Source organism: Pongo pygmaeus, chromosome 20 (genome assembly GCF_028885625.2).
Source record: "Pongo pygmaeus isolate AG05252 chromosome 20, NHGRI_mPonPyg2-v2.0_pri, whole genome shotgun sequence".
Classification (NCBI taxonomy): domain Eukaryota; kingdom Metazoa; phylum Chordata; class Mammalia; order Primates; family Hominidae; genus Pongo; species Pongo pygmaeus.
In genome coordinates, this window is record NC_072393.2 from 52,643,560 (window position 1) to 52,669,336 (window position 25,777).

Consider the following 25,777-nt stretch of genomic DNA (forward strand, 5'->3'; position numbering starts at 1 on the left):
ACAGAAACGATGTATTTGCTTCTCTAACGCCCACGCCGTTTCGCCCTTCGCCTCGTTACTCCTCAAAGCCCCACGCGGCCACAGAGTCCAGACTTCCCCACCACCACCTTGCAGTGGCTCGCCCCAGTTTGACGCATTGCAGGGAAGGTCGGACCAATGGGCGCCACGCTCTCATTTCCGCCACGGGCCAGGCCCAATAGTGACGCGGCTCACAGAGAGACGCGTCACGCACCGCCGAGCGGTACCCCTCCGCCGAGGAAAGCGAAGTGGGCCCGGGAGGCAGAGCGCGCGGCGAGAGAAAGTAGTCCGGCGGCGGGAGCGGGCGCGCGCGCGCCCGGCGGCAAACCCAGTTCCTGTGCAGGGTGGGGACGAGAGATTCGCGGGCCCGTCGGTGTGGAGCGGGACGCGGAGGGATCCGTGGGAGCCGCAGAGCGGCGGCGCGCGGGCCGGGTGGGGCGGGGCCGAGCGAGGCGGGGCGCGCGCGGCGGCCGTTGAGGGACCGTTGGGGCGGGCGGCGGCGGCGGCGGCGGCGCGCGCTGCGGGCAGTGAGTGTGGAGGCGCGGACGCGCGGCGGAGCTGGAACTGCTGCAGCTGCTGCCGCCGCCGGAGGAACCTTGATCCCCGTGCTCCGGACACCCCGGGCCTCGCCATGGTGAGTGAGGCTGGGGGGTCGCCGAGGCTGCGGGCTCTGAGGCGGGCTTAACGGGGCAGGACCCCTGAGGGGGCGACGGAGCCCAGAGTGGGGGGCGTCCGGGCCGGGCAAGAGCCTCGGGACCCTTTTCTACCCGCGTTGTCGGGGGCCGTTGAACCCAGAGCGGGACGTCTGGATCCCCAAAGGTTTCCAGAAGCGACTTTAGCACCAAATGGGATGTTTAAGTCCACAAATGGGTATCTGAGCCCCTAAAGGGGACATTTGAACCCCGGATGGAGGATCGGGACCCTCAGTGGGACCCCTCAAAAGGATTTTGGACCCAGGATGGGGCGTTGGGTTTCAGGATGGAGGTGTTTGGACCCCAGGGGACGAAATAAGAAAGATGGGCTGGGGAGGGGAGCTATTCAGGCCCTGATGAAGGCGTTTGGTCCTGAGAGGATGCGGGGAACGGGGGACGAAGGGAGGCTGGGCTGCTCTTGGATGGGGTGGTGGAGGGTAGCTGGGCCCGGGCGGGGAAGGGCGACCCCTGGGCTCCTGTGGAGCAAAGGAGAGGGTCAGGGATGGGCGGTCACTTCTACAGATGAGACTCCCGAGGGTGGGGGAGGGTGGTCTCCAAAGCCCAGCACTGCAGAGGAGGAGGAGGGTGAGGTGCAAGCTTATGGGAGGAAGAGCCTGGGGTGGGTGGCAGCGGAGATTAGAAGATGCTCTTGAAGGCTTCCGGGACGGCGAAGGATCGGGGTCGTGGAGGTGGTGAAAAGGGATGGTGAGAGTGGGGCTCGCCAGTAGTCGGGGGACAGGGACCCTTGGGGTTAATTTGGAAGTAGCTAGAAAAGGTTCCGAGGTTACTAGTGGTTAAGACTGTTGCTCTAGAAAGAAAGAATTTTTTTAATGGGGTAGGAGTGTTGTGCTTGGGTCCAAGAGAAGATGGATTTCCAAGGTGAGGGGTGGGGGAGGACTTGGGCTTGGGTAGTTGGGAGGTGAGGTGGAAGGAGAAAATGAATGGCAGTCAGGGTGGGCCTAGGTTTGGGGGTGGATGTGGGTAGCACCCTGCCAGTCTCCAGGGACAGGCCGGGACAAAGACAGCTCAGGGTGGATTGGGAGTGGGCTGCAGAGGCCGGAGGAAGCTTTTCTACCGTCCTCCTTCCCCAGGAAGAACGCGGCTGGGTGGAAGGCACCGGGGCAGTGGGAGCAGGTGGGCGGAGCTGTTCAGGCCCCTATTGCGCACTGAAGCCTCATGAAATGGGGATGGGAGATCAAAGTTTGGGGTGCCTTGAATGAGCCAGCTTTTTCAAGCCTAGAAGCCTCACTCTGTCGCTGCCCTTTTCAGGCCAAGAGCACTGCCTTTTCCCAGCAGGAGCGCCGGTTTTCTCATGATCCCCAGCCCCACACACCATGCTGCACCTCCTCACTTGTGCCAAATGACAGTGCAGTACAGTGTGGCGTCAGTGACAATCAGATGCCTATTCCCGTGCCCTCGGGGTGGGGGCTGCAGAGCTTGATCAGAGAGTGCCTCTGGGGAGACCCCTTGATCGGCCTGAGGGCCACTTGTTCCATTCAGGACCCTCACTGAGCGTGTCTGTTAATTCACAGTTAGGGCTTTGAGAGAAAACCAGCAGACTAGTTCTTTCCTACTCCCTGCCACCCACAACACCCACAGTCCCCCCCAGGCTGAGCCTGGGAACCGTGTGCAGCCATCCTCCCTGGCAAGGCTGGGGAGAACAGGCAGCCGCTGCTGTGTATCAGATCTCATACTTGCTGACACAGACCTGATGGCTCCTCTTGCCACTACCCCATTTTCCCCCAGCAGAACCTGGCTAAAGGGGCCCTGAAGCACTAGCAGGTCCCCTACCTCCCGAATAGGACCCGAGCTCTGGCCACAACTAGTTTCTCTTTCCGTTTATAATCAGCAAGGTAGAGGTGGGACAAGTCACTGTTAACTGGCCTTGGACTTTGGCCTGAGCTCTGTGGCTCCTCCTTGGCCCGGGTGAGGGGCCCTGGCCTTGGTTTCTGATCTCATCTAACACTGCTCTCTGGCATTGGCTGGGGGCTGGGGCAAGGCGGAGAAATCATACCTTCTTCCCTCTTCTACCTCGTGTTTTTTTTTGTTGTCCAGCCCCTTGCTGGAGCCTAAGATGAGGGATAAGGGAGCAGGAGACCAGCTGAGTTATTTTGGAAACAGTTTTTGTTGAAAGTTTAGTCTTCAGGTCTAGAAAGGAAAGAAACCTTGAGCAAGGATCAATGATCTCTTCTTAGGCGGTCAGTTTTCTGGGCAGCAACCTTGCTTGAGATCTGTACCTTTCCTTGACCAAGCAGGGAAGTGGGTCTCCAACATGGGAGGGAGAGCGTCTGACAGGCCCTCCATGCAGAGCCACGCCTATTTGCAGCAACCCTGTGACAGAACTGAACATGGCAGTGCCTCATCTGCATCTTCCCCTCTTTTGGTGGAGACTGGCAAACGGTGGCCTTCAGAGCCACTCAGGGCAATCTGCAGCCTGTCACAGCCTCCTCGCCCCCACCCCCAGCCCCTTACAGTGCTGCCCAAAGGTCTGGAGAGCTGGACTTCTTGCAGGGCGGAGCAGTGGGCTGGGAAGGCCCTGACCTGGCTCGCTTTTTCCATTCTAGGCCAGGGGAAAGAATGAAAAGCAGATGGGATGGCAGCCGCATCCCCACACTGCTGCCCTCCTCTCTGTTCTTTCCCTGACCCTCCCCGGGCATTGCCTGGTCTCAGTAACCAGAAGCCCATCCTCCCTTCTCACTTTCCCTAAGCCTCTTCCTCAGGTGTCAGGACCTAAGGGATGGCTCCAGGCTTTTGTGCCCATGGTGGGAGGTGGGGGGCAGGTGGAGCAAGGGGCTCATGCGCCTGGGGCTGCCAGGTTGGCATTTAGAAGCCCACCACCCTGTCTTTTTTAAGGGCAATGCAGAAGAATCTTCATTTGGCCTCCCCACCTCCCCTTTACACTTTGGACTTTTCCAGAATGTGCATGTGTGCCGTTTTCCTTCTCTACCTTCCTCTTTCCCCCTCCCTAAGCCCTCTCCCCTCTGTGATCATCATTTTGATTACCCCTCCCATTCTGCCTATTTGGGGCTTGCAAGTTCTTCTTCCCTTAGGTTTTTTTTTTTTTTTTCTAACTTTTTTAGATCAGTGATTGTTAATATTTGGGACGGGGATGGGGGTAGGGGAGGCAGGCGGTGGTTTGTTCCTAGCCTCTGGAACCTCTCCGTAGAATACTGCAAATTCACATAATAGTCTGCTTCTATTTCTGAGGCTCTCAGACTCAAGACTAGAACATGCTATAGACTTGGAGCCCCTTTCCCTGATTGTGAAAGGAAGGGGAACAGACCCACCGTGGTGTCGGGATGGTGGTGCCTTCTTAACAGCGTCAACAAACACCAGGGAAAATGTGTCTTTTGGCTGCTAAAGCTAAATGTTGGGATTCAGCCTCCCCAACGCCCGAGCCCCGCTCCTGCCCCATAGGATCACTATGCCTGGCTGATGCCCAGCACACCAGTGCAGGAGAAGCCAGTCCCCGCATCTCCTCCCCACCCCCAAACCCCGCATGCAGCAAAGGCTGCCTGCCACCCACTGGCCAGTCCCCAGAGTGCCCAAGCTGGAAAGGGTTAAAAACTGCAGTGCAAGCCGACTTCAGTCCTCTGCTGCTGCCCGCTGCAGCCCTCTCCCTGACGTTTGTCCCTCCTGCCCAAAAGAAACAAAACAGAATGGCCCTGCGCCCTCACTGTGTGCAGGGGGTGGAGCGCCTGCCTCCAGCCTGACCGGAGTTCTTTAGGTGCTTGAGCAACTCGGGCCGCCAGTTAGAATTTTTGCCACTCGGGTCGACTCTGCCTGAGCCAACCGCCTCCAAATAGGTGACACAGAAACTAGCAGAGATAGCCCCAGACATCGTCCCTCTGCCCTACCCAAGGACTGGCCTGCTTCAGTTTGGAGCCTTCTAGAGCTTCTTGATGAGGCCTCCAGGGCAATCGCTCCCTTCGCTCGGCCTCTGGGGCTCCCACTGATGAGATGCAAACCTGTGCCAGGCCTCGCCAGCGCTGCTGATTTGGGGCTGGGGCAGGCTTTTCTCCTGCCTCTGTGGCTCCCACATGCTGAGTTGAGATTGGAAGCCCGTGGGTCTGGGCAGCTTCATCGGGCCGTGCGTCCAGCAGGCCTGAGTGTCCAGCCCACCCTGGTACCCAGCTTTCTGAATCACCAGACTTTATCATCAGGCGCTGGCTCTGCCTCAGACCCTGACTCTGGCATGCTCCTCCCTGGCCCGGCGGGAATGCCACGTGGAGCTGGCCTCACTGGGGCTGGGGGCCTGGGCTGAGTGAGGAAGATGTGGCTGTGCTGTCTGGCCTGGTGACTGACTTTCCTCTTCATGCTTTTGCAGGCTGACCAGCTGACTGAGGAGCAGATCGCAGGTGAGTGTGCTATCCCCCTCATCTTAGCTCAGGAAAGCCTCCACATCCCCAGCCAAATCTTAGCCACCGAGGAGTGACATCTGATGGGTGAACCTGTGTATCCCTTGTGTCCCCTAACACTATGCCTTGTGCCTAGAATGCTGATAAATGTGTGTAAGAGCACACCGGTGCCCCAATGACACCAAGCCCCATGGCCCTGAGACAGGCCTTTACCAGACACCAAAGGCTGTGTTCCCCTCCTGGGCCTGGGTCATCTAGGGGCTTGATATCAGTGGCTGCAGGACGAACCCAACTCTCTCTCCCAGCTTCAGCCAGGTTGGCTTAGAAGGTGAGCTCCCTGCCTCCCTATGGGGCCTACAGAGCTCCTGTCCCACTTTAGGAGCCGCCCAGGAGCTGGCTCGTCACTCCCACCTCTGCACTTGCCTGCGCTTTGCACTTCCTTTCGCATGTGCCTGTGCCTGCCTGTTCTGCTGGCGGAAGTGCCACCCCAGCGCTTTGCATGGGCAGCTCCTTCCCATCCCTTAGCTCAGATGTCCCCTCGGGGAGGCCTTCCCTGACCCCCATCTCAAGTACACAGCCTTCCTTTACTCTCCTTCACATCACTTTATTTTCTTCATAACCTTTCTCGCTGTCTGAAATTATTTTCTTATGTCTTCACCTGTTGTATCTCCTGTTACTAGATGTGAGTTCCATTGAGTTTGGGACTTGGTTTTGTTGGTCCCTGCTATAGCCTTAATGCCTGCCTAGAACATAGTAGGTCCTCCGCAAACTTTTGCTGGCTAAACAATCATCTCTCTCTCAGCAAGCTAGAAGAAATCCCTGGATCCCATCTAATTCATTTTTCTAACCCCTCCAAAACCCCACAAGGGTCAGCTACAGGAACTATTGTGTAATTATGGATCCGTGCCTGCCTACCCGCCCATACTGAGCTGCCCGAGGACAGAGAGCAACTCTTGGTTTATCTCCATAGCCAGGGGCCAGCACACAGTAGACCAGAGGAGCGATCCAGAGAATGGGCCTCTGCTCCGCACCAGCTACCCAGCCCCCAGCTCTGCTGTCAGGTTCAACCGGCTGTGTAACAAGTACTAAAGGCCCAGCTTCTGCAGTGGGAGGAGGCAGGAACGGACTTGCCTTCTCTCCTTTCTCCTCCCAACCCCCATCACAGAGTCACCTTTGCAGCTTCAAGATTTTGGCCCTGGGTGGCTATGGAGACCCCTGAGGAAAGCCAGAGGATGGCCTGGTTTAGTGATCATGAGCTCGGGGTGCCCCATGACCCACTCTCCGCCCTCCCCAAGAACAACAAGGCCTCAGCACAGGGAGGTGCCAGCCTCCCCAAGGAGACTCTTGCCATGTCCCCAGGGCCCAGAGGCTCAGGGCCACAGCTTCCCAGCTGTGCGTGTCCCTCCCAATGCACCTGCCACCCATCTCCCAACTCTGGCCTTGTGCAACATAAACGGTCTGCTTTTCACCCTGTCTCCATTAGCAAACTGTCCACCGCCTCACCCCAGCCCACACCCTCTGGGAATAGGCTGCCAGACATCTGTGTTTTCAGGGCTTGGGGGTAGAGGAGCACCAGGTGCCAAAATGGGCCCAGTGGGAGGGCAAGAGCCATGTGCTCCTCTCCCTGCCCCTGATGCGGCCCCAGCTGTGGCCTTCCCACTCAGCACTGCTAGCTCCTCATCCTCCTGGCTTGGCAGCCGTCCCCTCACTTTCCATCCCCCCACCCACCCCACGCACCGTCCGTCAGCCATGTTCTGCTGCCGACCACCCCCACGCTCACCACACGCAGTGGCTCAGCTCCTTTGGAAGCTGGTAGCACCCACGGCAGGGAACAGGGCTGCCAGTCAGAAGGGAGTGGATGCCTGCATTTCCTCTTCAGGCCGGCCAGAGGCATTCTGCAGCCTCCCCTTCTCGTCCCAGCCAACCAGCCCTGGCTAACACACTCGGATAAGGAATCCTTTCGGCTCTCATTCACTCCATGACTTTGGTTCATTTCATCATTTGAGGGAGAAGCCAAAGCCAGGGACCAAACAGAAATGTAGAATCATCTAAGGACAGCTGTCAGACCATTTTCCCCACTGTCTTCACTGGCTGGCCAGAAAAATAGCTTTACCTGGCACAGTGTTGATGTTCAATAACTGTCGAATGAAGGTTGGAAGGGCTTTGCCCTGAGCACTGAGGAGAGAGAGCTGGTTGTGTGGGACTTGAAGTCTGTCTCAGTTTCTTTAGGTGGGACTGACGCCCTTGGCCTTCCTCCAGGGAAGGCGTCCAGCATCCAGAGGTAAGGATTCTCCTGTGGACCTTGTGACCTCTGACTCCTTCCCCTTCTTCCCCCAGAGTTCAAGGAGGCCTTCTCCCTCTTTGACAAGGATGGAGATGGCACTATCACCACCAAGGAGTTGGGGACAGTGATGAGATCCCTGGGACAGAACCCCACTGAAGCAGAGCTGCAGGATATGATCAATGAGGTGGATGCAGATGGTGAGCCCCACAGAGCGCGTGGGCAGCCCCGCTCCTGGTCACCCCGAGTGACTGCAGGGAGCCTCCCTCAGGGTGATGGATGAGCCCGTGTCTCTCAGGGCCCAGGGTCATCTTCCAGGGCCCAGGCCAAGAGCATTCTCCATCCTTTCCCCACCTTCCAGGGAACGGGACCATTGACTTCCCGGAGTTCCTGACCATGATGGCCAGAAAGATGAAGGACACAGACAGTGAGGAGGAGATCCGAGAGGCGTTCCGTGTCTTTGACAAGGTAAGCAGCCTTCTCCAGGGGCGGCTATGAGACTGACGCCGGCCTTCAGGCAGACAGGCGGAACTGGAGCCACGGAGCTACCACTTCCAGGAGGCCCGGGTCCCGGTGCCAGCCTCACTGCCAACCTGCTCTGCCACCTCAGGCAGCCTCCCTCACTGTGCTCACTGCTGAGGGATGGTGATGACAGCCACCCCTCTCACTGCCTCTCCCCGCCGGGAGAAGTGCCCAGTGAAAGGCTTTATCCCCAACCCTCAGGATGGGAACGGCTACATCAGCGCCGCAGAGCTGCGTCACGTAATGACGAACCTGGGGGAGAAGCTGACCGATGAGGAGGTGGATGAGATGATCAGAGAGGCTGACATCGATGGAGATGGCCAGGTCAATTATGAAGGTGAGTCAAGGCCAGGCTTGATCTCGGGAACAAGAAGAGAATCGCAGCTTCAGGAACAAGCCCCCAGATCCCTCTTGTTGGGGAGGGCCGCTCGCCACTCAGCCTGCCTGCCTGACCTCCTCTCTCTCTGCTTCACTCCACAGAGTTTGTACAGATGATGACTGCAAAGTGAAGGCCCCCCGGGCAGCTGGCGATGCCCGTTCTCTAGATCTCTCTGTTCTCGCGCGCGCACTCTCTCTTCAACACTCCCCTGCGTACCCCGGTTCTAGCAAACACCAATTGATTGACTGAGAATCTGATAAAGCAACAAAAGATTTGTCCCAAGCTGCATGATTGCTCTTTCTCCTTCTTCCCTGAGTCTCTCTCCATGCCCCTCATCTCTTCCTTTTGCCCTCGCCTCTTCCATCCATGTCTTCCAAGGCCTGATGCATTCATAAGATGAAGCCCTCCCCAGATCCCCTTGGGGAGCCTCTGCCCTCATCCAGCCCGGGTGGCTCTCCTCCATTTTGGTTTGTTTCCTCTTGTTTGTCATCTTATTTTGGGTGCTGGGGTGGCTGCCAGCCCTGTCCCGGGACCTGCTGGGAGGGACAAGAGGCCCTCCCCCAGGCAGAAGAGCATGCCCTTTGCTGTTGCATGCAACCAGCCCTGTGATTCCGTGTGCAGATCCCAGCAGCCTGTTGGGGCAGGGGTGCCAAGAGAGGCATTCCAGAAGGACTGAGGGGGCGTTGAGGAATTGTGGCGTTGACTGGATGTGGCCCAGGAGGGGGTCGAGGGGGCCGACTCACAGAAGGGGACTGACAGTGGGCAACACTCACATCCCACTAGCTGCTGTTCTGAAACCATCTGATTGGCTTTCTGAGGTTTGGCTGGGTGGGGACTGCTCATTTGGCCACTCTGCAAATTGGACTTGCCCGCGTTCCTGAAGCGCTCTCGAGCTGTTCTGTAAATACCTGGTGCTAACATCCCATGCCGCTCCTTCCTCACGATGCACCCACCGCCCTGAGGGCCCGTCCTAGGAATGGATGTGGGGATGGTCGCTTTGTAATGTGCTGGTTCTCTTTTTTTTTTTCTTTCCCCTCTGTGGCCCTTAAGACTTTCATTTTGTTCAGAACCATGCTGGGCTAGCTAAAGGGTGGGGAGAGGGAAGATGGGCCCCACCACGCTCTCAAGAGAACGCATCTGCAATAAAACGATCTTGTCGGCCAGCTGCCCAGGGGACGGCAGCTACAGCAGCCTCTGCGTCCTGGTCCGCCAGCACCTCCCGCTTCTCCGTGGTGACTTGGCACTGCTTCCTCACATCTGTGCTCCGTGCCCTCTTCCCTGCCTCTCCCCTCACCCACCTGCCTGCCCCCATACTCCCCCAGCGGAGAGCATGATCCGTGCCCTTGCTTCTGACTTTTGCCTCTGGGACAAGTAAGTCAATGTGGGCAGTTCAGTCATCTGGGTTTTTTCCCCTTTTCTGTTCATTTCATCTGGCTCCCCCCACCACCTCCCCACTCCACCCCCCGCCCCCTGCTTCCCCTCACTGCCCAGGTCGATCAAGTGGCTTTTCCTGGGACCTGCCCAGCTTTGAGAATCTCTTCTCATCCACCCTCTGGCACCCAGCCTCTGAGGGAAGGAGGGACGGGGCATAGTGGGAGACCCAGCCAAGAGCTGAGGGTAAGGGCAGGTAGGCGTGAGGCTGTGGACATTTTCGGAATGTTTTGGTTTTGTTTTTTTTTAAACCGGGCAATATTGTGTTCAGTTCAAGCTGTGAAGAAAAATATATATCAATGTTTTCCAATAAAATACAGTGACTACCTGACTTGGCTCCTCCCCTCCTGTCTCAGTTTCTGGCCTGCCCGCCTCCAACACACACACACACCAACCCCCACACTGACTCCTTTGGCCCAGAGGTGGAAGAGCCTCTCCTCCAAGCTGGCCCTGAAGCTATGTCCGGTCAGTGCAGCCCAGTGGACGCCTCTGAACCACAGTTCTGATCCCAGCTAGATCGCAGGGTCGTCAAGGGCAGGATCCTGTCCTAGAGATAGTCGCACAAATGGACTGAAAGGCGGGGACTGAGAAGTCTCCATCTGAGGCAGGCCCATCATGCCACGGGAGCACACAGGGAAGGGGTCAGCCCAGTCAGGTGGCAGGACTGAGCTGAGACCTACCTGAAAGATAGGCAGTTCCCTAGCTGGGCAGGGGAAGGAAGGGCGTTCCAGTTGGGGGAGACGATGTGTATGGAAGCCCTGAGGCAAGAGGAGCCCGGACACCAAGGAACTGAAGGAAATCCAGCGAGGCTGGGTGAGAGCCCCGAGCAGCTTGGAGCCCAGCTGGGTGAAGAGAGGAAGGCAGGGGCAGGCCCTGCAGTGGGTGAGCCTCTTGATGCTTTGGGGAGAGGGGTGGCATTCACTGCTTTAGTCTCACAGGCAGCCAAAACATGCCAAGTTTGGATCTACAGTGGTGAGAAAGGCATGGTCCTGAGCTCACAGGGAGGGCATGGGACTGACTCAGTGTTGGTTTGAAGATCTGAAACAAAAAGCCCAAAACAATTGCAAACCACACAAGGCAGAGTACAAACCGCTATGCGGTCACAGCCAAATTACAAACCACAGAAAGCTCAACTTCCTCGTGGCAAGTGGGGATGTGAGGAAGAAGCCGCCTCAACAGCGCCCGGTGGCACATGCCTGTAATCCTACTTTGGGAGGCTGAGGCAGGAGGATTGCTTGATGCCAAGAGTTTGAGACCAGCCTGGGCAACAAAGCAAGACCCTCCCATTCCAGTGGGGCTATAGTGGAGGGATGGGTCAGAATCCTCAAGGGCTTTTCTCATTCTCCCTCTGGGGAACGGGGAATGAGAGGTTAATAAGCATTGTCTTTAACTTCTGAGTTTCTTACACAACCACAGGAGCTGGGCAAGGGTGGAGCAGAGACAGAAGTCAGTGGAATAAAAAGAGGTCCTTCCACTCATCTGCACTTGGCCTCAGAGGGCAGGGGAAGCCTGGCCCAACTGCAGGCCCTTCCTTGTGGCAGAGAGATCAGGCCTCGGCTGGGTTTTCCTGGTGCATCCCAGTCACCGGAACCAGTGGCGAGGGTGGAGACATTGGGAGTGGCAGGCCATTTTCCAGAGCCCCAGCTTCTGGGCCCCCTTTTCCTGCCACCTGGTTGTGGCTTGGCATTTGGTGGTGCAGTAAAGATGGTAAAGTGTAGTGGATAACCCGGGATATGAGCAAAAGCACCTGCCTTAGCATTCTAGTTCCAGCACTTAACCTGCCTTGTGGCCTTGGGCAGGTGCCTTAGAGTTTCTGGACCTCAATGACCCTGTCCACAAAATGGGGGGTATAATGGTACCTGCCTCCTAAGCTGAGCTGAGGATTGGATGAGGCTACAGGAAGGAGGGGGGTGTGCAGTGCTCAGGAAGTGTTCGGTGAGCACCTGCCGCCATTGGCTGGGTGCTTCCTGCTTCACGGGCTGCCTTTGAAGTTCTGCATCCATGAGCTCATCGGAGCCTTAAAGCAACCATTTGTGCTGGATGCCATTAGTTCCCATTTTGCTGACCAGGAAACTGAGGCCCAGAGAAGTGAAGTCACTACTGCAAGGTTATGAAGTAGGAAGTGACACAGCCGGAATCTGAACCAGATCTGACCCTGAGGAGTCCAAGCACCCAGCAGCTGGGCTTTAGGGTAAATGGTAGTTTAAAGACAGATAGACTTCAGGCAGGCCAGAGCCAGAGCCAGAGCCAGTGGGGAGGCCAGGCTGAGGCTGGTGTCCCAGTGGTGGGGTCTGAAATGGGAGCTGCCCCCTTAGCAGTAAGGGTACCTAAGGAAAATTCTGGTCTAGTAGTTGAGTCAAAGATGGGCTGTGGTTTCCCATAGGATTGGGCTCAAATCCCAGGTTGAGACTCACTCGAAAGAGTGAGTCTTTGTGCTCACTAAGTCCCAAGGGGCCACCTCTGCCACTTTAATAACCTTGGAGCAGCGATTTAACTTCCCTCGGCCTCCATTTACAAGTCTGCAAAATGGCAAATGATAATAATCTGTAAAGGAAGACGATACAAATATCCACCAACTTGGGTTGTGCCAAACTTTTTTTTTTTTTTTTTTTTTTTGAGATGGAGTCTCACTCTTGTCTCCCAGGCTGGAGTGCAATGGCATGATCTCGGTTCACTGCAACCTCTGCCTCCCAGGTTCAAGTGATTCTCCTGCCTCAGCCTCCCGAGTAGCTGGGATTACAGGTGTCTGCCACCACGCCTGGCTAATTTTTGTATTTTTGTAGAGACAGGTTTTCACCACGTTGGCCAGGCTGGTCTGGAACTCCTGACCTCAGGTGATCCACCCACCTCTGCCTCCCAAAGCTCTGGGATTACAGGTGTGAGCCACCACGCCTAGCTTTTTTGTTTTTTGTTTTTTGTTTTTGAGATGGAGTCTCACTGTGTTGCCCAGGCTGGAGTGCAGTGCTGCGATCTCAGCTCACTGCAAACTTCACCTCCCAGGTTCAAGCGATTCTTCTGCATCAGACTACCCAGTAGCTGGGATTACAGGTTCCCCCCACCACGCTGGGCTAATTTTTGTATTTTTAATTTTAAAAAATTATTTATTTATTTATTTATTTTGAGATGGAGTCTCACACTGTTGCCCGGGCTGGAATGCAATGGCGAGATCTCAGCTCACTGCAACCTCTGTCTCCCAGGTTCAACTGACTCTCCTGCCTCAGCCTCCTGAGCAGCTGGGATTACAGGCGCCCACCACAACACCTGGCTAATTTTTTGTATTTTTAGTAGAGACGGGGTTTCACTATGTTGGCCCGGCTGGTCTTGAACTCCTGACCTCGTGATCTGCCTGCCTCAGCCTCCCAAAGTGCTGAGATTATAGGCGTGAGCCACCGTGCCCAGCCTGTATTTTTATTTTTTATTTTATTTTACTTTTTGAAATGGAGTTTGGCTCTTGTTGCCCAGACTGTAGTGCAATGGCACAATCTCAGCTCACTGCAACCTCCGCTTCCCAGGTTCAAGCGATTCTCCTGCCTCAGCCTGCCTAGTAGCTGGGATTACAGGCGCCTGCCACCACACCCAGCTAATTTTTGTATTTTGGTAGAAACGGGGCTTCACCATGTTGGCCAGGCTGGTCTCTAATTCCTGACCTGAAATGACCTCCGCCTGCCTCAACCTCCCAAAGTGCTGGGATGCCAAACTCTCTCTCTCTTTTCACCTCCCCCTACCCTCCCACGGCCCCCCCCATCCCCCCCAGCCTAGGCTGGAATGCAGTGGCGCCATCTCGGCTCACTGCAACTTCCGTCTCCCAGATTCAAGCAATTCTCCTGCTTCAGCCTCCTGAATAGCTGGGATCACAGGCGCCACGCCCCACTAATTTCTTTTGTATTTTAGTAGAGACGGGGTTTCACCGTGTTGCCCAGGCCGGTCTCAAACTCCTGAGCTCAGGCAATCCGCCAGCCTCAGCCTCTCAAAGTACTAGGATTACAGGCGTGAGCCACCGCGCCCGGCCGTGCCAAACTTTGTAGACATCATTTCACTTAGTTCATACCCAGGCTGGAAGGACTCATACTAAAACGCAAAACCCGCTCCAGGTGTGCGGACCCTGCGCAGGCATGCCGGCAGGAGTCACTAGAGAAATCTGGCAGTAGAGGAGTGGAGGCCGGGCGGGTGAAGCCTCTTGCATCACACCACACTTCCTGGAAGCAGCTGAGCCGGGTCTCCAAGCCCAGCGCACTCGGATCCCAACGCCCACGCCTTCTCCCACCGCATCCCGGTACCCATGCTTCTCAGCGGCCTATCAGTAGTTTCCCCCTTGGGCCCTATGTTTTGAAAGACTTTTACTCCCAGACAGGCTACGTTATTAAATAATCATGACTTCCCTTCCCATTTTTTATTAATCAAAGACCAATAGACCGCACTCAGCTTCTAATGGCCCCTGGGCAAGCGCTGAGGGGAGCCGGCTCCAGCCCAAAGAAGAGAAATGCCTGGACCGGGAGTCATTTCCAGTTCAGCCTCGCAGGTCTACTAGACCAGCTCAAAACCTGTCCTGAGAAAGTGACTAGAGAAGGGGACATACCAGGGATGCCCAACCAGGGCCGCCTGAGGGCTCCCAAGGATCCCCTCATTTCCCAGAGGGTGGCTCTGGGGCCACTCCTGCGTGTCACTCCCAGTGTGGCCAGCAGGTGGGGCAATGACCACGGAAGACCCTGAAGAGCTGCAACTCCCAGGCCCAGCCCACGGCATAAGTGTGTGTGCGTCGGTGTTTAAGTCCCATTTGTGGGTCAGGCCGGGTACTAGGGAGATGGGAATGAATAAAAAGAAAGAAATCGTAAAATGAATCAAGTCCCCTTGAGTCCCCCGTTCCCAGCACATCACTTCCTGAGCCCCACCCCACACTAGGGCAGACGCCTAGAGCAGTCAGCCTCTGTGTCTGCTGGTTTGAGCCAACCGCAGATCAAAAATATTCAAAACACACAGGGTGCGGTGGCTCAAGCCTATAATCCCAGCACTTTGGGAGGCTGAGGTAGATGGATTACCTGAGGTCAGGAGTTTGAGACCAGCCTGGCCAACATGGTGAAACCCCATCTCTACTAAAAATACAAAAATTAGCCAGGTAAGCTGGGAGTGGTGGCTCACGCTTCTAATCCCAGCACTTTGGGAGGCCAAGGCAGGTAGATTGTTTGAGGTCAGGAGTTCGAGACCAGCCTGGGCAACATAATGAAACCCCATCTCTACTAAAAATACAAAAATTAGCCAGGCGGTAGTGGTGCGCACCTGTAGTCCCAGCTACTCAGGAGGCTGAGGCAGGAGAATCGCTTGAACCCAGGGGGCAGAGGTTGGAGCGAGCTGAGATCGAGCCACTGCACTCCAGTCTGGGCAACAGTGAGACCCTATCTGCCCCACCCCCCCAAAAAAAATTAGCCAGGTGTGGTGGTGGGCTCCTGTAATCACAGCTAGTTGAGAGGCTGAGGCCCAAGAATTGCTTGAACCCGGGAGGTGGAGGTTGCAGTGAGCCAAGATTGCGCCACTGCACACTTGGGTGACATAGCAAGACTCCGTCTCAAAAAACAAAACCAAAAAAACACAATAAAATATACAAATTTTAAAACAATACAGTATAATTATTTACATAGCATTTGCATTGAATTAGGTGTTATAGGTAATCTAGAGATGAGTTAAGGTATAAAGGAGGATGTATGTAGGTTATATGCAAATATGACACCATTGTATATAAGGAACTTGAGCATCCACAGATTTTGGTATCCCAGGAGGGTCCTGAAACCAATCCCTCTAGGATACCGAGGGATGACTGTCTATATTTTCACAGATCCTTGCACTGTGCCCTCTTAGTACAGCTTGTGATTTTGTATCTTAGCTGCTTATTATAAAACATTTTTTTTTTTTGAGACGGAGTCTCACTCTGTCACCCAGGCTGGAGTGTAGTGGCGTGATCTTGGCTCACTGCAACCTCCACCTCCCCAGTTCACGCCATTCTCCTGCCTCAGCCTCCCAAGTAGCTGGGACTACGGGTGCCCACCACCACGCCCAGCTAATTTTTTTGTATTTTTAGTAGAGACAGGGTTTCACCATGTTAGCCAGGATGGTCTCGATCTCCTGACCTCGTGATCCGCCCGCCTAGGCCTCCCAAAGTGCTGGGATTACAGGAGTGAGCCACCGCACCCAGCCAAAACATGTTTTTTTAGACAGAGTCTCGCTCTGTCGCCCAGGCTGGAGTGCAGTGGCGTGATCTTGGCTCACTGTAGCATCAACCTCCCGGACCCAAGCAATCCTCCCAACTCCACCTCCCAAGTCGCTGGGACTATAGGCACAGACCACCACGCCCAGCTAAATTGTCTATTTTCTGTAGTGAAGAGGTTTCACCATATCACCCAGGCTGCTCTTGAACTCCTGGGCTCAAGCGATCCACCTGCCTCGGCCTCTCAAACTGCTGGGATTACAGGTGTGAGCCACTGCGTCCGGCCTTTGTAACACATTTTTATGTGATTATTCAATCACCCAAGTGGATCGTGAACGAGGTAGGGCCAAGGCTATGTCAGTCACCACTATATTCCCAGTGGGCACGAGGCAGCCTTGGGTCCAGACCAGAGCAACTCAAGGGAATGTATGTTGAGTTAATGAATATAAAGGAGGCTGAAGAAGGGAGGCATTAGATGCCCCAAGTTGGAGGTGTAAGCACGACAGAAACGCTTTTTTTTTTTTTTTTTTTTTCAGATGAAGTCTCGCTCTGTCGCCCAGGCTGGAGTGCAGTGGCATGATCTCGGCTCACTGCAACCTCTGCCTCCCGGGTTCAAGCGATTCTCCTGCCTCAGCCTCCCAAGTAGCTGGGAATCCAGGTGCCTGCCACCACGCCCAGCTAATTTTTGTATTTTTAGTAGAGATGGGATTTCACCATATTGGCCAGGTTGGTCTCAAACTCCTGACCTTGTGATCCGCCTGCATCAGCCTCCCAAAGTGCTGGGATTACAGGCGTGAGCCACCGCACCTGGCCAGAAACCCTTCTCTTAACTTGGTTCCCTTTCTTCTAAACCTCAGGTCCCCGCTCAGCCATCCCCTCCTCCCAGAAGCCCTCCTGCCTAGACACCCTTCCACCCTGCTTCAGGCCCATTCTGAGGACAGGGCTGTCTCCCCCCGAACTGAGCTACGAGAGGGCAGGGCCAGGTCTATCTCTATCACTGCCATGTCACCAGCATCACAGGGACAAGCCCTGACATACAGTAGTCCCTCAACAAGACCCTGTGGAGCGGGTGAGCAGACACACGTCCTTGCCATGGCAGGCTGCAGCCAGTGCCATCGTGCAGCCGAAAAAGTGCTGAGGGCCCGTCGAGGGAGGAGTGGTTGCGTCTTCAAGGAGGAAAAATGTAAGAAAGAATTTGAAGGGCAAGGGTGTTTTTGACAGATGGAAAAGGGAAAAAACAGTTCCAGGAAGAGTGAGCTCAATAAGCAAAGATGTGGGGGCCCAAAATGTCACGGCCTCTTTGGGGAAACCGCAGCCCTCTGATGCGGCCTCAGCCAAGGCCTGCCGGGGAGTGGGAGCGCGGGGGCTGGCCAGGAGCCTCCAGGTGGCGCCTGAGCCCTGGGAGCTTTCCAAGGCTGGCAGTGACTGCCAGATAGAGCTCTCTGGACAGGACCCGGGCAGCTGGCAGAGAGGATGAACTTGGGCAGTCAGGGACCAGGATCCCAGCTAGGAGGAGTTTCCAAATCACCCCTGAGGGGCAAAGGGTGGATGGGGGGCATTGTCTGAAAACTTCTGCCTGTTAGACAGTGTAGACACCCAGGTCAGAGGTGGGGTGAGGGGAGGGGGTCTGCAGTAAACAGTGAGATGTCAGGCCTTGGGGGGTGGTAAGAGCCCACAGAACCCCAGCTTCTATGTTGCATCCTCACTTCCCCTTAATCCTCATCTGAAAAATGGAAATGAGAGCAGCACCCACCGCAGGCAAGGATGCTGTGGTTCCAATGCTCAGCTCTACCTGGTACATAGTGAGCCCTCAGAGGTCAGACGGGCAGAACTGACCCACCTTCTGGGGTGACACAGAGAGAGGAGGTGAGCCTTCAATGCCCTTCTCCAGAACTCCCCATCCCTTCCTCACCATCCTCTGTTGGGGACAGGAGGGTTGGCCAAGGTTTGGCCAGGCTTGGTGACAAAGGCAGGTCCCAATCTGATGTTTGTCAACCTGTTGTGCTTTTGCTTTTAACAAGTGGCTTTTTTTTTTTTTTTTCCTTTGAGGCAGAGTCTTGCTCTGTCACCCAGACTGGAGTAAACATCTCGGCTCACTGCAACCTCCGCCTCCCAGGTTCAAGCAATTCTCGTGCCTCAGCCGCCCGAGTAGCTGGGACTACATGTGTGTGCCACCACACCTGGCTAATTTTTGTATTTTTAGTAGAGATGGGGTTTCACCATGTTGGCCAGGCTGGTCTCAAACTCCTGACCTCAAGTGATCCTCCTGCCTCGGCCTCCCAAAGTGTTGGGATTACAGGTGTTAGCCACCACGACAGGCCAGCACCCAGCTAATTTTTTTTATTATTATTTGTAGAAACGGGGTCTTGATATGTTGCCCAGGCTGGTCTTGAACTCCTGGGCTCAGGGGATCCTCCCACCTCAGCCTCCCAAAATGCAGGGATTACAGATGGGAATCACCTCGCCCTGCCTACTTACTTTATTTTTTTAATTTATTTTTTAATCGCAGTAAGATACACATAACATAAAAGTTGCTATTTTAACCATTCAAAGTTACAATTCAGTGGCATTCAGTGCATTCACACTGTTGAGCAGCCCTCACTACTATCCAGTTCCAGAAGATTTTCATCACCCCAAAGGGGAACCCCAAGCTCATTCATGGGTGACCTTGACCTGTTTTTAACTCTCCCAGACACTCCTTGTTCTGCTTTATTGTGATTTGAAACATGGTTACCTGGTGGGGGGGAAAAGTCAAAACACCCGAGCCAGAGCCGGGAGGTGCTTTGCTTTTAAATTGTATCTGTCCAAATAACAATAGCAACAGCTACAGCAATGGCAATCATAGTGACATTTCTTACGGGCTCTATTCCAAGCCCTGAGCTAACTTGCTTTTCAGAGGGAATTGCTTAATCCCCAAAGCCGCCATGTAAGCTAAGTGCTAGATTATGATCAAAAGGAAACCAAGGTGTCCCGGAGTGGATAGAGGGGCCTGCTCCACGCCCACACCCACTCGCTGTGTGAGCCGGGACAGGTGGATTATCATACCTGGACTCCATCGTCTGTAGAAAGGACTTATTGCTGGGCTCAGAGGCTCCCGCCTGTAATCCAAGCATTTTGGGAGGCTGAGGCGGGAGGATCACTTGAGGTCAGGAGTTCAAGACCAGCCTGGCCAACGTGACAAAACCCCGTCTCTACTAAAAATACAAAAAAAATTAGCCAGAGGTGGTGGTGCACGCCTGTAATCCCAGCTACTCGGGAGGCTGAGGCAGGGGAATCACTTGAACCCGGGAGGCGGAGTTTGCAGCGAGCCAAGATGGTGCTATTGCACTCCAGCCTGGGCGACAGAGCGAGATTCCGTCTCAATAAAGAAAGAAAGAAAGAAAGGATTTATAATAGGTTGCCCTGTGGATGGAGTGGGAGGAAGCGCTGCCTACCCCTCGAGGAGTTGGCTGCTGTTGTCCTCATGGGAGCGCTCAGGCCTCATGTACCGCGCCTCTCCCCAAGCGTGGATTTTTTGTTTTAACAGAGGGGGAGAGTAGGAAAGGGGAACTGGGACTGGCAGTGTAGTGGGGCTGGGTGGGGGGAGTTCCCACTCACCCTCCCCTACCATAAACGCCTACTCACTTCCTTCCACGCTCATCAGCTCACTCCTGAGCACCCTCCATCCTGGGCCTCTCTGAGGCAGGGAGTGGTCACGAGAAGCCGGTGGGGATGGCAGGCTGGAAATCACCCCGGCAGGGCCCAGGGTGGAGCAGAGGCTTGTCTGTGTCCTTAACACCAGGCAATCAGCACTGCTGAATTTCAGTGAAAGGTTGAGGGTTTTTTGGGTTTTGTTTTTGAGACAGTGTCACTCCGTCACCCAGTGGCACGATCTCAGCTCACTGCAGCCTCAACCTCCCATGCTCAGGTGATCCTCTTGTCTCAACCTTCCTAGGAGATAGGACTACAGGTGTGCACCACCACGCCCAGCTAATTTTTAAAATTTTTTTGTAGAGACAAGTTATCGATATATTGCCCGGGCTGGTCTCAAACTCCTGGGCACAAGTGATCCTCCCACTTGAACCTCCCAAAGTGCTGGGATTACAGGCATGTGCTATGGTGCCCAGCCAAGTATCTGTGGAATGAATGAATGAATGAAATCTTGGTGAGGGCTCTAAGGACACATAACATGAGGTCAGGCTCTTCAAGGAGGCTTTTATTTATTCAGGACCTTGGGGACAGGCACAGGACTTAGGTTTGTGTTCTGGGGCAGTCCCTGGGATCCGCAGCCCCCACCCTTCATCTGCCAGCTTCTCCATCTGTCTCCCCGCCACCTGCACCCCCCCAGTTCTCATCTCGCAGCCAGTCAAGCTAGATGGAATATCTCAGGCCCTTTTTGTACCAAGCACATGTCCTGCGTTGTCACCCACGATGCAGCAGCCTCCCCTTCCTCCCATTGCCCCTTTGGGATGCCAGGGCTCCCAAGCCTGATGGGGGACCAGTGGCAAGGGAAGGCAGGGAGCTTTTATAATAACCCTGGTTTTTGTGGAGCAGAGAGGGGCTGGCTCTGGAGTGGCTTGGTAGAGGGGAGGGCCATCCCCTGGGGACTTGGGGTGGGCAGCTGGGCCCCCTAAGTGGACGCAGATTGGAGCCAGCACCCAGACCAGAGCAGACCTGAGTGTACAGAAGCCGCTGGGAACTTCTCCGCCTTCTAAATATTTAGACAGTGAGATGGATGGGGAATCCAGGGCCAGAGCAGGTCGGCCAGGCCACTGGTTATTTTGAGAGAACCATTCTTTCTGCGCTCCAGGATAAACGTTTCCTCTGTCCCTCACTCTCTTCCCAGAGCCAGCAGCGACCGCCCTGCTGCAGGAGAAACAGCAGCCGATCGGCCCCAGAGTTTGGGGGCCAAGGTTCCAGCATCCGCAGCCATCAGCCATGTCCCTGATTTTCTGGCTCCCGTCACCCGAAGACAGGGCAGAGATCACAGGGTCAGCTCCAAATGTCAGCAGAGAGAGCAGGCGACGCTGGCTTCTGCTTTGGACGACGTTCCCACGGCGCTGCCTCTGGACTGCTGTGTGAGAGGCAAGGGCGCCACCTGCCCCTCGCCCCAAGCCGACAAAGGCACCCAGCTCCCCTCTTTTCCCACAGGAGCAGAGGGGGCCCTTGGGTCCCTTCTCCCTGAGGCGAGCTGGGAAAGGGGTGTCTGCGAGTCGCCGTGGGCCGGCCCGAGGCACAGGCAGCAGACCCAGAGCTTGAGTCGCTGGAAGACAGCCTTGCGGAAAAGGATGAAGACCCAGGGGTCCAGGATGGGGTTGAAGGCGTAGAAGCGGAAGGCAAGGAGGTCCCCCATCTCACTGCTGCTGTCAGGGGCGACGGCCTGGGTGAAGCAGCGGATCTGAGGGCAGGGTGAGGGCGTCAAGGAGCACCCAGGAGTCCTCAGCCTCCCCACCCTGGCTCCCTCCTCCCACTTGCTTACCAGGGATGAGGTAGGGGTGACATGTCAGAGGGGAAGGAGATAAGATAAAAACTAAGTAACAAATGTATCTGGGGAACACAGGGAAAGAAAGCCCCAGGAAATTGCCAGGGATGCCTAAGGAGAGAGGGATGGGGGTGAGGTAAGTGGGTCCCCCCACCCTTAGAAGCTGGGAGGACCCTTGAGCTCCACAGATTTTTGAGTATAACGTCCCTGCAAGAAGGCGGCGCCACCCGGCTGGGCTCCCTGAAACTGCTGCAGAGCTGTGATGGTGCCTGCCTGTGTGTATCTGTCCACAGCAACTGAGTAACTGAGTCAGAGTAACCCCCAAAAAAGATTTAAGGACCCCCCAATCCAGCCTGGCCTCTTGCATTTTACAGAAACAGAAACTGAGGCTCAGAAGGAAGGTGGCACAACCAGGTGTCACAGACACTGAGTAGGTACCGGGGTCTGTGCCACTCCCATTGGGGAGGGGCAGGACGGGAGTCCCTGCAGGAAACCGAGGTGCGGAGGCAAGGGTGGGGCCTGCTCTGAGGCAGAGGGCAGCCAGGTAGGTGGGAGATCAGGCTCTACAATCGAAGGACCCAGGACCAGGACCTGGCTCTGTGTGACTGTGGGCGAGTGACACTGCCCCTCATGTGTAAAAACAGGGACGGGAGAGAATGTTCTCTTGGTTTCCTGCCAAATAGTGTGGAATGGGTGGCTATGATCATTTTGAAAATTATCTTAGGAAGTATCTGTAAGCCACTAAGCACGGGGCGGGCATAGAGAAGCGGTCAATGAGTGGTGGTCTTGTCATTACAGGGGTGGGGAAGGATGGGGGATGCATTTCATTATGGGGGGCTCAGGATGCCTAAGCTGGGAGACAAGGTATCAGAAGAAGTCAGATGCAGAAAGACTCCTCCAGAAAGCCAGGAGCTGTCTGACTGAGGACCAAGCCTCTGTCTGATTTGTTTTTGTTTTCTTTGTTTTTGTTTTGAGACAAGGTCTTGCTCTGTCAGCTAGGCTGGGATGCAGTGGTGTAATCACAGCTCACTGCAGCCTCAACCTCCCAGGCCGGAGCAATCCTCCCACTTCAGCCTCACAAGTAGCTGAGACCACAGGCACAGGCCATCATGCCGGGCTAATTTTTATGTTTCATAGAGATGGGGTTTCACCATGTTGCCCAGGCTGGTCTCAAACCTCTGGGCTCAAGTGATCCTCCCGCCTCACCTTTCTTTTCCTTTTTTTCTTTTCTTTTTTTTTTTTTTTGAGACGGAGTCTCACTCTGTCACCCAGGCTGTAGTGCAGTGGCGCGATCTCAGCTCACTGCAACCTCCGCCTCCCGGGTTCAAGAGATTCTCCTGCCTCAGCCTCCAAAGTAGCTGGGACTTCAGGCATGTGCCAGTACGTCCAGCTACTTTTTGTTTATTTATTTGTTGTATTTTTAGTAGAGACAAGGTTTCATCATGTTGGCCAGACTGGTCTCGAACTCCCGACCTCAAGTGATCCGCCTGCCTCGGCCTCCCAAAGTGCTGGGATTACAGGTGTGAGCCATCACATCTGGTCCTGCCTCGGTCTTTCTACATGCTGGGATTACAGGCGTCAGCCACCATGCCCACGATGTCTGACCTCTTTTGAGCCTCAGTTTCCCCATCTGTGACATGGGCACAACCCACAGAGCTGCCCTCCTCCTCTCCCCACTCCCCCCAGCTCCGGAAGGGACTCACCGTGAGAGGCAGGGAGCACACGGCCATGACCCCCGTCATGAGGGCCAGCAGGATCAGGTGGTCCACCTCGTCCTCTCCGGTGCGCGGGCGTGGACCCAGAGAGCCCTGGTGGCGCTTCTGCTGGCGGTACATGCGGCAGAGGCTGAGGGTGACCGAGCCGTTGCACAGGAAGATGGCAGCCACCAGCAGGGCCACCAGGCCAGCGTAGGCCAGAGAGAAGGCAGCGCCGCCCGGCTGGGCCCAGCGCATGCGGAGGAAGCACCAGCTGCCGGGGCAGTACTGCTGGTGTTGGCCCAGGCCCAGCAGGGGCAGCGCGCAGAAGAGGACGCAGAAGGCGTAGATGGCTGGCAGGGCCAGGCGGGCGCAGCGGGGCCCATCCAGCTGCGCGTAGAGGTAGGGGTGGCTCAGCGCCAGGCAGCGCTCCACGGCCATGGCGAAGAGGATGAGCATGGACGCCAGGCCGAAGAAGGTCATGGCGAAGGCGAAGGCATCGCACAGCGCGGGGCCGCCTCGGGCCAGGCCCAGCAGGGAGCTGTTGCGCGCATAGGCCACGAACACGGCCGGGCTCAGGAAGCTGGTGCCCAGCAGGTCGGTGGCCGCCAGCCCGGTGACCAGCACCGCGAAGGCCGAGGGACGTGCCGGTCGCCGCGCGCTCAGGATGCCCAGGGCCAGCCCGTTGCCCACCACGCCGGCCACGAACATCAGGGTGCTGGTGGCCGGCCCCACCGAGCCCCGCACGTAGGTGAGGTTCCTGCACGAATCCGCCATCCCAGGTCTAGGCTGGAGGGTTCCCAAGGTGGGGGGTCAGAGGGAGCCAGGGCTACCCCCACCACCCAGCCCACTCAGATGTCCCTGCTGGCCAGTCCTTGTGGCAGCTGGGGCCTCCCAGCCAACCCCCAGTTCTCCTGTGTATGCGGGTATGCAGTCCTCTCCCCTCTGGCTTCTCCAGTATCTCTCTCTCTCTGTCTCTCCCCACCTTCCTATTTCTCTTTCTCTCTTTCTTTTCTTTTGAGACAGAGTCTCACTCTGTTGTCCAGGATGGAGTGCAATGGCATGATCTCGGCTCACTGCAACCTCCACCTCCTGGGTTCCAGCTGGGTTCGAGCGATTTTCCTGCCCCAGCCTCTGGAGTAGATGAGATTATAGGCGTCCACTACCACGCCCAGCTAATTTTTGTATATTTAGTAGAGACGGGGTTCCACCATGTTGGTCAAGCTGGTCTCGAACTCCTGACCTCAGGTGATCCATCCACCTTGGCTTCCCAAAGTGCTGAGATTACAGGTGTGAGCCACCATGCCTGACACCCACCCGCCCCCCCCACCTCCTATTTCTTTCCTTCTCTAGCTGTGTTTCTGCCATTAAAGAGACAGAGAACATCCGGGCATTGCCAGTTCTTTCCCTCCCCGTCTCTCGGTCTCTTGCTGATATCTCCTGTCTCTGTCCCCTCCCTTGTCCTTGTCCTCCCCGTACCTTTCTTCCTCTAACCCCACCCCCTCCACCTGCTCCTGCTGTGTGTTGCTGCTTCCCCAGCCCCTCACCGCACCTCTCCAGTCTCGCCCAGGCTCTCCTGTCCCGCGCGTCTGTGCCTTCACTTGCTTTGCTCTGTGTGTCTCTCGCTGCCTGTGTCGGTCTGTGTGTCAGCTTCTCCTTCCCTCCTCCCTCCGTCCCTCCCTCCCTCCCACCCTCCTCAGCTTGCCTGCTCACCCCAGCTTTTTCATTTCCTCTCTCTGCCCCGCCCTCCCTCACTGTTCTCCAGAGGCCCCCCTGGCACACTCCCCACTCCCCGTCCACCCGCCCAATCCAGGACATCCATCTCCCATCGCTGCCTCCACTCTCCTCCCCACATCCTCTCTTGGTTCCCATCACTGAGCCACCTGCCACCTCCCCACACATAGGTCTCCTCCCTCCCCCAGTGTCTCCCTCTCTGGCCTGGGTGGGGAATTCCTGAGTCACCATCACTTAGTCTTGGAGCCTCCTGGGGTAGTAAGGGGCCTCTAGGAGGGACCTGAAGGGCACAGTTGACCAGGCTTCAATGGGGTGGTCTTGGCCTGGGCTGTCTCAGGGTGGCCTCTGGGATCTATTCTGGGCTCCAGGCCCCGGGGCTGAGGACATTGCCCAGGGATTGAGAAATGACCAGGAAATTCCTCTCTGATGTAGTGTTTTCCAGACACCACTGAGAGTTCTGGTCCCTGGACACAATTCACTCCTTCCAGAAAGCTGAGGAAGGAGGCTTGGCCAGAGAAAGACATGCCAGTCCCTCAAGCCTGTCCCTGGGCACCCAGCTCACCCTGCAGAGACCAGAGAAGGAAGCATGAAGGGGTGTATTTGGTGTGCAGTTGTCAGGGACAGGCTTGGGAGACTTCCACGGCCCATCATTGGAAAGGTAGCACTGGGCTACCGTCCGACTTCTCGCACAGCACCCCTAGGCCCCAGGCCAAGCTCTAGTGACCTTGACTTTCAGGAATCATATTTTGATCACAGGAAGCTGTCCACAGCTCTAACATCGCTGCCATGTGTCCCCCACCCTCCCCAAACACAGCCAAGCCACCGCCGCTGCAGCCTCGGGCCAGTGTGACAGACCCACACGTTCCTGCTGCCCACACAGCGTTCACAGGTCTCCCTTCCCACGGAGTCCGTGGCTTCCCAGGCAGCCTCCCAGCCCAAAAGGGCCAGATAAAAACCTCAGAGACCCTCTCTGAGCCCCACTGTTTCTCAGGGGGACGGTCACAGATCCAT

General features: G+C 55.9%; 2 protein-coding genes across 4 annotated transcripts; one reads left to right on the top strand and one right to left on the bottom strand.

Annotated features, from left to right (window-relative positions):
* Positions 1-462: 462 nt before the first annotated feature.
* CALM3 (calmodulin 3) lies at positions 463-10,012 on the top strand. 3 transcript variants are annotated; one of them, XM_054466294.1, is made up of 6 exons: positions 463-652; positions 5,038-5,068; positions 7,406-7,549; positions 7,711-7,817; positions 8,073-8,208; positions 8,352-10,012. In XM_054466294.1, exons 1-6 carry the CDS (start codon positions 650-652, stop codon positions 8,378-8,380), a joined length of 450 nt encoding a protein of 149 aa, XP_054322269.1. In that variant the 5' UTR covers positions 463-649; the 3' UTR covers positions 8,381-10,012. The 3 variants fall into 3 exon arrangements, with proteins under 3 accessions (XP_054322269.1, XP_054322270.1, XP_054322271.1); XM_054466295.1 differs by lacking the exons at positions 463-652; positions 5,038-5,068 and adding an exon at positions 5,210-5,396 and having other exon boundaries at positions 5,936-7,549; XM_054466296.1 differs by lacking the exons at positions 463-652; positions 5,038-5,068 and adding an exon at positions 5,210-5,396 and having other exon boundaries at positions 6,039-7,549.
* Positions 10,013-20,051: 10,039 nt separating this feature from the next.
* Positions 20,052-24,703, bottom strand: PTGIR (prostaglandin I2 receptor). Its single transcript, XM_054466297.2, has 3 exons — positions 24,585-24,703; positions 23,042-23,821; positions 20,052-21,254 (listed from the first exon to the last, which is right to left on the bottom strand). The coding sequence occupies exons 2-3, from the start codon at positions 23,807-23,809 to the stop codon at positions 20,862-20,864; spliced, it is 1,161 nt and encodes a 386-aa protein (XP_054322272.1). The 5' UTR covers positions 23,810-23,821; positions 24,585-24,703; the 3' UTR covers positions 20,052-20,861.
* Between the last annotated feature and the right edge of the window lie 1,074 nt (positions 24,704-25,777).